Source organism: Acipenser ruthenus, chromosome 9, assembly GCF_902713425.1.
Source record: "Acipenser ruthenus chromosome 9, fAciRut3.2 maternal haplotype, whole genome shotgun sequence".
Taxonomy (NCBI): Eukaryota; Metazoa; Chordata; class Actinopteri; order Acipenseriformes; family Acipenseridae; genus Acipenser; species Acipenser ruthenus.
The window spans coordinates 8,547,464-8,563,111 of NC_081197.1; the positions used below are offsets into that span (position 1 = coordinate 8,547,464).

General features: G+C 37.5%; 1 protein-coding gene across 1 annotated transcript; it reads right to left on the bottom strand.

Annotated features, from left to right (window-relative positions):
• Positions 1 to 1,548: 1,548 nt before the first annotated feature.
• LOC117972917 (thread biopolymer filament subunit alpha-like) lies at positions 1,549 to 10,798 on the bottom strand. The gene is made up of 10 exons (XM_059031063.1): positions 10,129 to 10,798; positions 9,224 to 9,435; positions 7,983 to 8,043; positions 7,443 to 7,538; positions 6,445 to 6,621; positions 5,855 to 5,980; positions 5,343 to 5,456; positions 4,458 to 4,564; positions 3,646 to 3,986; positions 1,549 to 1,870 (listed from the first exon to the last, which is right to left on the bottom strand). Exons 1-10 carry the CDS (start codon positions 10,738 to 10,740, stop codon positions 1,857 to 1,859), a joined length of 1,860 nt encoding a protein of 619 aa, XP_058887046.1. The 5' UTR covers positions 10,741 to 10,798; the 3' UTR covers positions 1,549 to 1,856.
• Between the last annotated feature and the right edge of the window lie 4,850 nt (positions 10,799 to 15,648).

Consider the following 15,648-nt stretch of genomic DNA (forward strand, 5'->3'; position numbering starts at 1 on the left):
CAAGCTGAAAAAGCTTTTGGTGTTCGCTGCTATTTCGGAAATTAGGGGGCAGTATGTTGCACAGACTCCCAATTATCTTTTCATGTAACTGAAGCTTCCTTATAGCCTGGATCACAGTTTACTCCAGACTATAAGGATCAAACAACTATTAATTGTATTTGAGGACTCTTAAGCAAGCTGTTTATTTCTTAATTTTGAACAATTATAAAAATGACGTGTAAACTCCAGTCATTTTTAGAAACAGGAGATTCTTACAATATTCCATTAGCCTGTACATCTGCAGAGAAGGCAAACTATCTAGAATTGTATTTGACTTTAGTTAATATGTTTATTGTACATACATTAGGAGACATTTTCATTTATTCCTGGGTAAATGTATTTTTTTTTTTATTAATTTGCTGTTATGTGTTCATTTAAATATAATACACTGTATATAGATTTAAAAGCAGCTGCACTGTGTATGCAGTGTATATTGAAACTTGAGGGGCATCTAAAATGGGAAACTGGAAGACAAATATTTATATGTTAATAAAGTAACAACAACATACAACAAGCAAATACTGCACACTGCTTTACTTGATTCTATGTTAATTTAAATTAGTTTGGCTGCCTCCAGGTTCGCTTGAGACCACTAAAAACTATCAGAATCAAAGTGCTTGATTTGATAAACCTACACCCACTGAGATAAGCCACTGATGATTCCTTTTATAACATTTTACAGCAGCATCACCTGGGGCCGGTTTTTCAAAACTTTTAATCTGGATCAAAGTGATTCGGATTTTGTAATCCTATGTTTTGTGATCAAGATTACTTTTATCTGGATCATTTTGATCCGGTTTTTCAAAAAATGTCACTGCAGGATTACATTTATCCAGATTACAAATAATCATAATTACGAAATCCATTTTTTGAATAGGCTATTTTTTAAAAATTTTTTAAGAGGCCTTATTTATGATATAACCTAATTTAACAAAATAAATAAGATCGTGGTAATAATGACTAATACACAATTTTATTTTGTTTTATATTATTTTTTTAAACAAAATTTTAATGTTAGTGTGCTTATAACGCATGCAAATAATGGTTATTTTATATAATCTGGTTTGTAATGCTCTGGTTTTATTTTGTGTTACAATGTGCAGTGTGAAAAGTCTTAGTGTGGTCCTCTGTAACCTTTTCTTATTGTTTGTGTTCACACAGTGGTCTCAGGGAGTGGAATATCCAGGATACCTCTCACTAGAAAAAAGAAATCCTGATGACCATTAACAAAATAAGTCATAACACCAATTTCCCCTGCTGGGATAGATTTTGAAAAAAGAGCTCAAAGGCTGCAGCCATTGTACATTGCACATGTAAGGGCCAACATACTGTGTGGATTTACATCAGAATCCAATTCCACATTGTTCTGCTTCATGCACTAGACTGAACTTAAATATTGTGATGCGGATCTTTAAAATACAGGATGACTATTTTTAAGGCAAGATGATTTATCCACTGAGTTCAGCCACTATCCGTTATCATTAATGAGCTGTTATTCTTGAAACCAACTGATGGATTAGCTTTTTATTTGGGGAGCAAGTGCAGGTAGAACAACCACTTTACTTGAAATGCATAAAATGTATGAGAATTCAGCATCAAAGTAGCTTGCCATTATTAAGAGGAATGGCTACAGGTTACCAGGCACACAATGAACAACCTTGTGCGGCTGAAAGCCCCCAAGGAAGATCCTTTTCCATTGAATCCATTATCCTGTTTGACATTCATGCAGAGGATCGGTATTGTCGCAAGTAAAGAAAGATGCCTCAGAAGATCCCTGAAGTTGTCGGTGTCTGTAATATGTTTTCCTCTGGCATTTTTTAGTAGGAGGAAACTGAAACAGAAAAAAAAATCAATGAGGTTATTAAAGCCAAATACATTTGAATATGTATAGGGCTTTTGGTTTTAGTGTATAATAACCGAAAAAAAAAACACCCCCGAAGACCTATTTAGAAGATTTGGTTTTATTTTTTTTAAACTGATAAACATGGGTTTTGGCAACATATTTAAAATATTGTCAGTCATGCACTTCTCTCCTTCTGCATAAAGAAAACGTCTTTCTGAAGGCGGCCAGTGTGCAAAGACATTGCAACGGACCAATCATTCATTTTGTGCACTACGTAATACACGTCACTTGTGTCAATGCATAATTTGCTTAGGAACGGGCTTAACGACCACGAACCCAAACAAAGCAGCAACATGGCATTACGGTTTTATTCAGCGATGAACCGAAAAGGTTATTGTAAATATAAAACTGCTGTACAGTTATGTTTCAACTAATTCATAAATATCAAACGTTAATCAGAGTACCATGATGAATGTTTAATCTTAGGAAAAAAATTAAATAACTTATTGTATGATGAGATTAATGACTACAGTATGCTATAGTCATACGATGGGATGGTCAGAAAAAAAAACATGAACTGTGGGAGGTAAAGGGGAGCAAAATGAAATCTGTTACTTCACACAATTCTCGGATTCAAAATGCATGCACAGCTCTACATTGCTGGAATCCTGTGGACATCCTCACTGCAACACAGTAAATTATTGCTTGTATGTGTGTTAGTGAAACGCACCTTCAATGTGTTATAGAAACTGAAAATGTATGTGATTGAGTGGTATTTATTTTTAATAACCGAAAATTTTGCCAATTAATAATAAAAAAATGATAATCCCCCCCCCCCCCCCCAAAATGAACACAAAATAAAACCACAAAAATTCAAGCCCAAAATATGTCAAATGCAGGCAAAAACAAATTCATTTAATGACTGCAGTGCTTTTAAAACCTGCTTTAAGATACAGTTCATGGTTGGTGCACAGCTGCTGTTGCATTTTTAATCGACTATTTTCAATTTTTCAGTAAACGCTCTTTCGGCAAGAAACTTTTTGCTTGGGTGCTGATCATTACTGTCTTTACAGAGGGCTGTGGAGTGATTGTATCAGCGTGCACTGTGTTTGTATAAGTCACCTATGGATTTGATTAGTGCATTTCATCAACCGCCTATTTGTTGGTGTGATCCTGGGATACATGTACCTGATGTAAACTAAAGAGATTTCCCAGTGCTATAGTCTGGTTCAATAACATTCAGCTGTGGATTATCCCAGCAGGGTATACATGCAGGTTGATCAAATTAACAGCTAAGTACCATTGACTCCATCAGTTATGGTTTATGTGTGCCCTTGATTTTACTCTACAAGTGGGTATCTTAGCTTACTGTAACTGCTAGAAAGCACAGTGGAACTCTTTTAAAGTATTACAACCACCACTACAGACTTGGTCATGACACATTTTCTCAAATTCACCCAGACTGTCAAAAAGGTGACTGGTTGTTAGATGGAGCTAGTCAGAAAAGTTAGTTTACTGTAATATAAATCTCACAAATGTGTTACAAATAGTTTTTGTAATTGCACTGCTGCCAAAGTTTTTTTCTTTTTGTGTTTGTAATATAAAAAAGAAGGATCTTATTGAAATATGATTCTAGACAACAGCCCCTTTACAAATATGCTCTAAACTGATGAACTGATACAGATATATTGACGCAAGATGAATGACCTATATGCATTTGGGGAAAAAAACAACTACCTTCAGCTAAGAGTGCTCGTATTTACCTGAACTGGAATTAAGACTGGATGACAAACGGTCTGAATACATGTAGCTGCTGCTGCTGCCGCCACCACCGCCGCTGATTCCAAGAGAAGCACCACCAAGGCTGAGGCCAAGCCCAGATCCCAAACCCCCTCCAATGGCCAGACCTCCACCTCCTCCAAGGCCAAAGCCTCCTCCAAGACCCAGGCCTCCTCCAAAACCATAGCCTCCGCCAAAGCCATAGCCTCCTCCACCACCTCCCAGAGCAAGGCCAGCTCCAGCTCCAGCTCCTCCTCCTCCTCCTCCTCCTCCTCCTACCACACTCTTGGACATGTGAACGGTGATCCCACCTCCTGAGCTCAGCCTGCAATGACAAACAGAGGTATCCGGGTTACAACTTTATACAGCATCCACAACTCATGTCCATCTTGTAAAGTCCTAAAACTGGTAGCAAATACCGTACAGCTTTGGAAATCTTATAACCACCCTGCCCAGTTTATCAAAAAAAATCTCCATTCTTACTAGTGAGCAGCATTACCTGCACTGCACAGAGACTGTAGCGTAGTACTGAGTGACCAAACTTAATGACAATTTGTGAAAGGAATATGAGAGACAAGAAGAAACTTGACTGAGCACAACAGAATTCTTATAGAAAGCAAATGGGTCATTTTAAGGAAAACAAGTATGTCTGCACACAAGAGCTCTATTTTCTTTGGTGTTATTGGCAATTTGCAGTTTGGCATTGTAACTGAGTTGTGTTGTATGTACTGTATGTGGTGTGGTGGTGAAGGTAGAACATTATTGAAAAGGAGGAATTTTGTTTGATAAAGCGTACCTAGTCTCCTCACTGTCCAAAAGCTTCCTGTATGCAGTGATCTCCACGTCCAACGCCATCTTGCTTGCCAACAGTTCTTGGTATTCTTGGCCATAATGGGCAATTTGCTACAAGATAAAAGTTAATAAATTATTTACAAATGTGCCGACATAGGAGCATACGTATGAACACAAGGAACGCTGTGACACGAGAAGAGGCTGTTCAAGCCATGCAGGCTTGTCCATTAGGCAGCATTTGCACCAGTTAAGGGATCAAATTGAATAGTTCTAGTTACTACTACTGCAATCATAACTGGTTTTCTCAGATGTCATTTGTGCCCTCTCATCCTACTCTACGTGCTAAGTGTGAAGTAACGACGACACAATTTCGGATTTTGTAAAAGCAATTGAACCCCCTTTTTTCTAGGTGCCCAATTATTTTACCCCTGATTTTTACACTATTTGAAGCGTCTAATCATTTTCCCCCTCACCGCAGAAATTCCCCACACAGCTCAGGAGAACTGAAGTGGGTGTCCTCCGATCCCACGACTGAGCCAGCTTCCTCTTTTACACCTAGGAACTGAAGAGCGGATGTCAGCGAGCTACCGACCTCTGGAAGACAAATGCCAGTCCTGCAGGTGTCCGCCTCGCCAGCAGGGTTCATTGTAGTGCAATGAGGAGAAACAGTCCCTAAGGTTTTGCCTCCGTAACCCACAGGAGCACCAGAGCTAATGCGACTCTCCCTTCGGTAACTCACCCTGCACACCACGCGGCAGTGCTTTTACTAGAAGATTTCATTATTTTAACCTCTCCTCATACTGAAGCTTAAAACAACACTTCTTCAGGTAGGAATGATTAGACAAGCAGGACTCAAGCTGCTCAGAAAATTGGAGAAGGCAGTCAGTACCTTTCTGAGGTCGTCCAGCTGAGATTTGAGTGTGACAACCTGTTCCTGGTACTGTTCTGTATTGTTGCTTGAACTGGATTCAGACTCTGTTACTTGGGATTCCAGCTGCATGTTCTGGAAGGCAAATCACAATATACCATCAGTGTATCACAATATTATCCATTTGCTAGTGGATACTATGGAGTAATCATCCGTTTATGGGGAATTCCACACTTTCATACATTTATAGTAAAATCATTATTACAACCTTTATTTATGCGAACTGGAACATATTTTAAAATGCTACGAGGAGGATGCACCCTGGTTTTAATGATAGCAGCAGTAATAGCCACTAAAAAGATACATATACCTAAGAGTGAAGTTTTACTTCAGTTCTATAAGGCAGTAACTGCCAAGACAAAATACAATTTTTACTTCTTCCACACAAGGCTTCAATAACAGATCATTCGGCAGGAATGGGTTCTACATCCTTTGATGCAGCACATTTTAAAGTGTTATTCTTAAATACATACCAGTGCTTTTAGTCGATCAACCTCTCTGATGACAGAATCAATCTGGAGTTTATAAAGTCTGAGTTCCTCTTTTGTTGAGGTCAGGGCCTGGATATTGGGCTGTGAAGCACCTGACACCATGGAGATCTTGAACCAGTACAAAAAACAAAAACAAGGAGTTATTCAGAGCTAGCATTAACAATGTCCAGACAGACAGTCTATGACATTTAGTCATGAAGTGTGTTTAGATAAACAGAAATAGAAATTTGTAAGGTTCCTGATATTTTTCTGTCCTCTACAAACTGTATGTAATAAACCCTGGGAATACATAGTGGAGGCGCCTGTACATACATGTCATACTTACATTTGTATATATAAAGGTGTATGTACTGTCGATGTAGGTCATAGTGTTGTCCTTTTTCATAATAACGATGGCTAAGACTATTTTTACAGCTGTGGAACAAATCAGCACTCATAGGCAAGCATTTAATGAGCTGGGGTCTCATCAGGGAATTTGCCAGAAGAGCTTAATTGCTGGTATTTTCTGATATAACTCCATTCCAGCACTTAATGGGGGGGGGGGGAGACCAAGTCTAACCAGTTTAGTTTACCTTGGTCTGGACCGCGGATAAGGACTCATGCTTGCTTCTCATGGCCAGGGCCTCGTAGTGGGACTTCACATCACCCAATGCTGCGGTCAGGTCCAAAGCCTGGGCCGCGTTGTCAACCGAAATGGAGAAAGCTGCTTTCACCCCACCGCTTACGATGCTCCTCACCTCCTTTACTTTCTAAGATACAGATAATATAGAAGCACATTTTTAACAGTTCACAAACCAAATAACTTAGTAGAAGTTGCAGGAATGCACTTCTGCACCTGTCCCAAAACTTACTGGAGGGTAGAATGGGTTCCACAAATAGAACATTCATTGTGAAGTCTAGGCTGGGGATCAGTACACTTTAGGTTTTAGGACACATTCACTGGAATTCATAACACCACCACTTAAACAGTCCTTAACATGCACAGCCGATACCCTCATTAGCATTCGCTGTGGGAATCGGATTGATTTTAGCTTAGCAAGGCTTAAGATAGTGCTGAAAGACTTTCAGATCATTTGAATTTCCATGACTGATGAAATGACTAATAGTCTAATAGTATATACGTACTGCATCAATTCTGCAAATCTCAAAAGGGCATATTGTATTCAGCTCAAACAGCAAGGACATTTCTTCTATTTTTACATGGACTTTTAATTAATTACTGGTGCATTCATTTTTCTCCATTTGGGAATTCACAACAACAACAAAAAAATACAATATTACTTAATGTTATACAAACAAAAGGGGCTTGTCTAGAAATGAATGGAAGAGTAAAGGCAACATTTCAGACAGGAGTAAAACCAATTTAATCATGTATAAGAATAATTCTTTATAGAACCTAAACAGAATAAGACTGTACAAGAAAGCCCTCAGGAGCAAAACATACAGGAATCCTATAAAGGAACAAGAGACTGCAGGCTATATTTAGAGTATTCTGGCAAACTCTTGACAGTCCTTTCTTCTAACATAATAAAGCACTAAAGAATACTTTGGCCGTAACATTTATACTTACAGCTTCATAAATCTGCTTGGAAAAGATGATCTGATCTTCAATACTAGTTATGCTGGTTTGCAATTCAAAAATGGTCAAGTATAAGTTGTCCACTTCCTGCAAGAAAATATTGAAATATTCAAAACTTTGCAGCTGTTGAACTCAGTTTAGTGTTAAACTCTCTAGCGTTTGATGCTGTCACATTGTCAGTGCTCTAAAGCAATTCTAAATGTTTGGTAACACTTTACATTAAGTGTCTCTAATGACTGTGTAATTGCATAGTCATTACTTACATATGTACTTACACATAATTACAATGTTATTATCCATAGTTACAATGTACTTATTTTACGTAAAAATGTTTTGCATGATATAACCCTGACCCTAATCCTAACCCTAACTCTAAACCTAACAGATACAAGTGCACATGTATTTACTATGTAACTATTATGTAAATGCACAGTAATTAGATACATTTACATAAAAAATTAACAAACACATTTTCCAGTGTTCTGAAGAATTAAATGAACAAAAGTGTATTATAAAAATAATCCACTTCACCTCTTTCAGTGTGGTCCATTCCAGCTCCAGTGTCTTTGTGCTTGCTGTCTCTGCTTCATACCTTTAGGAATAACACATAAAGCATCTATTACAAAAGACATAAGCAATGGGAGTCTTAAAACTGTTCCAATCAATTAGTGCACTACATAAATGAGTGTTACATTAGTATCACAGCTTCTTTCGTTCATCATTTTATTTCAGTTTTGGATGCATGCTTTAAAATTCCCAGTTAAATATGTCTTATTTGGTAATGCTTAGTAATATTTCTGTCATTACAGCCACTGTTCTTTACCATGATTAACCTGGTCCTCTGTGGTTTAGATTTGCATTTAATCATTGTGTGCTCCATTCATTTTATTTTGTCACAACCCCTCATGAGAGTAACTGAAGAGTGAAGGGATATGAATGCATGTGTTTTTTGAACACAGTGCTCTCAACCAACAAAACCATATCATCATATTATTCATTTTATAATTGACAATTTTACTAAATCTTTCCTGCACTTGATATCTGAAAATAATTGTAGGCATGTTCAGTTTGGATCTATTAGAAGCAACCCCTATTGATTAAATGCTAAATTATTATTTTCTGACATCCCTCTGACATCCACCCCTGAGATACAAATCATATATCATAGCTGGACAGTTTCATGGATTGTCCTGGAAACAGCAATCAAGTAGAGCCCTATTAGGATTCAGATCCAGTGAGTGAGCAAGCCAAAAGAGGCACATACAGATCCTGCTAGTCTTCAGTTCTTAAGCCCCATGAATCGATAGACAGCTGGTATTGGCAATTTCCTGATCATTGTATGTTGCAGTCAAAATCACTCTACAAGATAGTAGGGCATCAAGCACACAGTCACCCTCTACAAGACGGTGCACTGCATTCTTAAACAGACATCCACAATACATGAAGGTCTATACTAATGTACTATAAGACTGTCTGGCATCTCATGGCAACGCCACTCATAAAGGTTACTGGCATTCTATGGAGCATGAATGGTCCCAATATGGGATCTTTGCAGAATATTAAAAACTCTACAGATGGTTCCAAGCATTTCTAGCTGCAGATGGCAGTCCAATTTGCAACAGTGATCAAAGTAACAGGGGGTTGATGATGTGTGCAACATGTTTAGAGAGCACTATATATATATATATATATATATATATATATATATATATATATATATATATATATATATATATATATGGAACATATGTTTTAAAAAGGTAGTATCTTACTTAGTCTGGATCTCCTCAATAACTCCATTAAAATGGGTAATTTCTGCAATCATTGCCTCTTTGGTGGCAGTCAAGCTATCGACCTGTGCTTTGTAGGCACCGATTGCTGAGGTCATGATCACTGTGGTGTTGCCTGGTCCAGCCTGGTCTGGGTTTGTGAACATGGAGATCTGAGCCCTCAGGATAGCGTTCTGTTGTTCCAGGTTTCGGACCTGTAATAGGCGAGCTTGTATCAGCGAGGATCAAAGAAAGGTGTATTTGGGGTAAGCATGCCACACCCCGCAATTAAAAAAAAGAAGATATATATACAAATTAATTACAATCTGGAGTGTTTGTAAAAATAATTTCTTCTGTTATTTAATTACCTGCTAATTGTTAGTATGGATAATCAGAATCCTGGCAGTGTGCACTGAACTACAGTATAACCTGAATCACAAGATCATAAGGCTGTAGAAATGAAACTTCTGGACCATACTGTAAATATGTTGCTTGTCTTTTTATTTGGTACTTCTTTACACCCACCAAAGAGAAGTTCCCTAATAGGGCAGCAGTGTGGAGTAGTTGTTAGGGCTCTGGACTCTTGACCGGAGAGTCATGGGTTCAATCCCAGGTGGGGGACACCATTGCTGTACTCTTGAGTAAGGTACTTTACCTAGATTGCTCCAGTAAAAACCCAATTGTATAAATGGGTAATTGTATGTAAAAATAATGTGATATCTTGTAACAATTGTAAGTCGGCCTGGATAAGGGTGTCTGCTAAGAAATGAATAATATAATTCAGTCCTATTTATTTGTATTACAAATTTAAAACTGTGTTTTATTGAATTTCAATCATTAAATAGCTAGAACAACAAAGTTTGCATCAAACAAGATTTTTATTTTTTGTTACATTCTTTTGTACATACCTTATCTATGAAGGATGCAAATTTATTGTTCAAGGACTGCAGTTCTTCTTTCTCCTTCAGGCGGGTAACTTGGACAGCATCCACAGAGGGCAAAGAGGGATCAATAGAAGGCATTTCCAAAATTCCTGCCTCTACCGTTCTTGTGGTACCAAAGAAGGAAGGGCTGAAGCCATAACCTCCGATCTTAAAACTACGCCCCCCGAATCGAGCCCTCAGTGGGGCAGCTGCAGCCCTCAAGCTTGCTATTCTACCACTCACTCCCCCTGCAGCTCCCAAACCTAACCCTCCTGCCCCCAAACCTATACCCAGCCCATAACCTGCACCGCCCAAACCTAGGCCGAGAGCACTCTCTAGTCCACCTCCATAACCACCCCCAAGCCCTACACCTGAACCTCCTCCATAACCACCTCCAAGCCCTACACCTGAACCACCTCCATAACCACCTCCAAGACCCACTCTGATGCCAAATCCAGACCCTGAACCCACTCCAGCCCCGAGTGCTCTTGAGACCCCAAACGCTCCACCACTCCTGCTTCCAAACACCTTGTTCCCTCCATACGAGGCACCATACCTCACTGCTGACCCACTAATCTTAGTGCTTATCTCTGTCATCTTGGCTAAGTACGGATTAGATCTATGACTTGTGTCATCCAGGTAGGCAAGGAACCACAGCTCGTCAAGCTCAATTTATACAGCTGCTAGGGCTAGGGGACGCCAAAGCCAGGCCTCCTATTTGCTGATGAAGTGTCAGTGTCAAAACTGTAAGGAAAGTCAGCGTCTATCCTAAAGGCATATAAAGCTGCAGCTCATCAGAAATATGTTGAGAATGATTTAGAGCTCAGAGGCATTCATGGATGAAAATTCTTTTAAAAGCTGAGCTTACATGCCCGGTTTAAGCTCTTTAGGTGAAAGACACTGACATGACTTATTGAATTTGTAAATTACTTTTCTGATCTGAATAAATATGTTTTTTAATGCAATCTTCACTAAAAACCATATATCATATTATTATGATGATGATCTTTCCTGTACTCTTTGTTTCTGAAAAGAATACTTTTGTATATGTATATGGGTCCTTCAATGAGTATTAACTGCCCCAATACTTGTGTGTGTGTATATATATATATATATATATATATATATATATATATATATATATATATATATATATATATATATATATAATGATTTCCATTACACGAGAGTAGATGTTAAAACTCCTAGAATTTTAGGATTGACACATAATTTAAAAATATATTATATCCAACAGGAGCTATTCATAGGGCAGCAGTGTGGAGTAGTGGTTAGGGCTCTGGACTCTTGACCGGAGGGTTGTGGGTTCAATCCCAGGTGGGGACACTGCTGCTGTACCCTTGAGCAAGGTACTTTACCTAGATTGCTCCAGTAAAAACCCAACTGTATAAATGGGTAATTGTATGTAAAAATAATGTGTAATAAAATAAATAATAATAATAATTGTATGTAAAAATAATGTGATATCTTGTAACAATTGTAAGTCGCCCTGGATAAGAGTGTCTGCTAAGAAATAAATAATAATAAATAATTTGAGATGTCACAAGGCACTAATTATTTTGGCAGTATTTTGATAGCCCGGTACAATACTGTCACCCACAATCCCATCAGTAACATAGTATCCTGTTCTCAGAGGGAATGTAATTCTAGTAAACTTGTGTGGTTCAGTTATTACAATATCATACAGTGGAAAAAATAAGCTATGACAGGTTTGGCCTGTGTATTTGATGGCTCGAAACTGAAGCTCTTTGGTTCAACTTGTGCTTCTAACTTCAGATAATCAGAATGGGACAGTAAATAAAAAAGCCTTCTGTTGTCAGCATGGTATTAGGGAGCCAGTAGAGTATAATACAGTATTGCCAGTGGTTATGTGGAATGCTGCCAAGCTGTTCACTTTTTTTTTTCATATTATTTTCTGGCAGCTGCATATTTAATCTGCTTGGTTCCTTAATTTGACAGAAGCATCTGTCAGGACTGTCATGTATCCATAAAGACTGTAACGATAAGACATACTGTAAAGGATCACTGAAAACAAGTTCTGTACAGTAAGTTAGGAGTGGCTTCTTTTGAACGCACTCAGTATGATTTAATGGACATATACCAATACATTTTCTTTAATGATGTTTATAAAGACCATGTTGTACTATAATCAAGACATGACATGATTTCTGAAGAGCCACTAATAAAAGACATATAGGGGCATATCGAATCGATCTAAAAAGTGTTGGTTCTAAATACTGTCACCACTGGGACCATCGAATGACGTGAGTCTTCAATGACAACAATGACTGAGAAAAGTGAGGTCATATAGTGGATTTCATTCTGTTACAACACAACATACTGTAAAGCTTCAGTGATTTGTTTTTGTATTCATTTGAATGGGGTGGTAATAAGATCCTCCACTGTTTAGATCAATTGATTAGGCCCGATGGTTTGTTATATTTTCATTTCACCCACTACAGTATTTGTATCCTGAATGAAACGATGTTCTTTGTCCACTGTGTGAGTGAGTGTTTTCTCATACAGCAGCTGAGTTTATTAAAAGCTCTTGTGTGCCATTGACTGAGTCACTAGATGCATTATTTATTATTTTCTAACAACTACATAGTATCAAAATATGCAGTTCTGGGTCAGCTGCATAAGTTATGGACACTACTTCCATAAAGGCAACGCATAGCAGTTTATTTTGTTACGTTTCTTAGAATAAGCACATACACAGTAAAAAAAAACACCTTTCTAATATACTGTAGAAAGTGTGAATTTTCAAAAGCTCAATACAAATGGAGCAGAAAATGCTGAAACAGCGAAAATTAATGCTAGAAAGTCAAGTAAGCAAATGGTATTTTGTCTTCCTAATCTTTCACAATTTCATTAAACTGCAGCCATTTGGCATATTAGTAGTTTCCTCCACACCTCAGCTGTGGAATGGTGTAGACACAACACAGAATGCCTTCAGTATCAGAATTGCTCATCCAGCTGTGTAAAGGTTTTACAGTAGCTTTTAGAGCCTGTAACGTGCATCTGTTTCCAAAACCTGATGGAGAATCTGATATGGTGAATCCAGCACGTTCTAGAATGACACTGATCCAGTCACATATAGTTCAGGAACAGTAAACCCATTCCAGATGAACTGAAGACTTTACAGAATATGAATTCTCGTTTGTCAATTCTGAGAATGCGATCAATTTTTAAATGGTTCTATAAGACCGTTCTTTAAATGATCTATTTGTCATTTGCAGGCTTCTTCTTGGTATGTTTGTCTTCCAAAACATATGATGTGTACAAAATCAAAATGAATTGTTAACCGGCACTTTTTATTTACTTATTAACTAATAACAACTAGCTTAACAACATGTTAACAAATGTTGTTCATTCTCTGTTGTTGGTTATCTAATAGATACAGTAGCACGCTATTTATAAACTGATAACTGCTTTGGGATTATCAGCGCCAGATCCATCATATCATTGAAATGGGGTTAAAGGCACTTTTAAAGTTTTATAAACAGTTTATTCATTTTTAAACAGGTTAACTTATTTTTTAACTCATTATTCAAACCAATCGACCATTCTGGAAAACTTGTAGGTGAAAATGTATTCAGTGATAAGTAAACAAATTCAATTTATTGAAACAAACGTCCTCTTAGTTACATGTAAAAGTATATAAATAGTGATCAGGGTATGTTTAGCAAGAAATCCAACATGATCAGATGAATTGAAAATGGACCACAGCTACTGTATGAAATAACCAATCTAAAGAGAGGTGGATTTCTCGCTGTTCCAGAGAAAAGGATACAATTATAAGATACACATCTGTGTACGGATCCGTTTCTAGATTGTGGCTGTTCCATTTAAAACTCACAGGAGAGGAGCTGCTAAACCTGGGTCTGCCAATAACATTCATGTGCTGCAGCCCACAGGAGATTACTCTGAGCTCGTTATACCTGTATCCTCCATCACATCGGAAGAGATTCTGATGACAGAATCAACACTCATAAAAGAAAAGGAAGAAAACAGTCCATCCCGTTTCGGATGGATAGTTTAAATGAGGAGGGAATCACAAAATGGAAAACAGGCGTTCGATAAGCCAATGTTCCATCTGACTTCATCTGAAAATTCATTCATCTACCTGTTTGCCTGCAAGTAAAAGCTAGCTTCTGGAGTAGACTCTTGTGTCGTTTGTATTAATCAAAGAAGAACGATTACCAATTTGGCAGAATACAACATATATATCTAACACTATGATTGCATTTTAATGATGGGTTCATTAGCTTTATAGCAGCTTTTTAAAAATACTAAATAACAAAATATATGATAACTCTGTCATTAACCAACCAGCTGTTACCCATTACCTGACATGCTTTGTAGCCAGTAACATGTTTTGACCCAGAATACTGAGGGTATTTATTATTATTATTATTATTATTATTATTATTATTATTATTATTATTATTACCAGCTTCACATGTTTCCTACTTCCCTTTCCTAGTTCAGTCTAAATTTAAACAGTTACTCTTTACAGTGCAGCACTTATGATTTTTATATTGTGCAAGATTTTCAATAAGAAAGAGACTACAGCATTATAAGAACTTCATTATTCTAGGGATTCTGCAACATTATATAAAACACTCCGCTTGCTACAACTGGTCTGTAGAGTTAGGAGGCATCCAGTGTACAAGAAGATAACAGGCTTACAAGTGGATAAGTCAAGGTTTAAATACCAGTGAGGGAAACAGTCTCCAAGTAAATCTGATGCATCCTCTAGTTCGAGATTTGTTTTATGAATTCCGAATCAGGCTGGTGATGCTGTGCTGTGAATGGGACCCTCTGTGATGTTTGTTTATTCAAACAGGATTTGGAATCCCAATGAAAGCGAAAGACAGAGAAAACAGATTTTTATCCAGATTGTCATTTGTCCGTCACACCTACCTACTTTTCTCTACACACCCATGCCTATTCCGTGACTCAGTAGTTGTAATGTGAAAGGCTGGACAATGTACCCTGAATGAGTTATACTTCTCCCAAACTCTACTTTATTGTCATTATTTTCAAATCACACATTGAAAGCATTGTGTGGTGTTTTGTTTTTCTGATGTGGTAAGACCCCCAATAATATGTAGCAATGGCTTTAAACATGGCTGTCCACAAGTACCCCAGTGGACCAAGCTTTTGTTTCAACCAGGAACTAAATATTTGTTTTAAATACACATGGTTTTCCAGTGAACGTTGAACAGCAATAACAGACAACCTCTGACACTTTAAATAGTGTATATCTGCATCATCAAACTGCAATACAAAATTGAAAAAGAAAAAATGAGAAACCACAGGTAAACCAGGGTTTAAATCCACTGGGCTAGTACCTTATCAAAATGCTCATTTTTTTGGGCAGCTGTTGTTTGCTATGCTCTGCATTGATTGTGTTGTGAAATCTGTTGATAAAATGTGGGTTTTTTTGCACGAATCTGGAGGGATTTATTATTATTATTATTA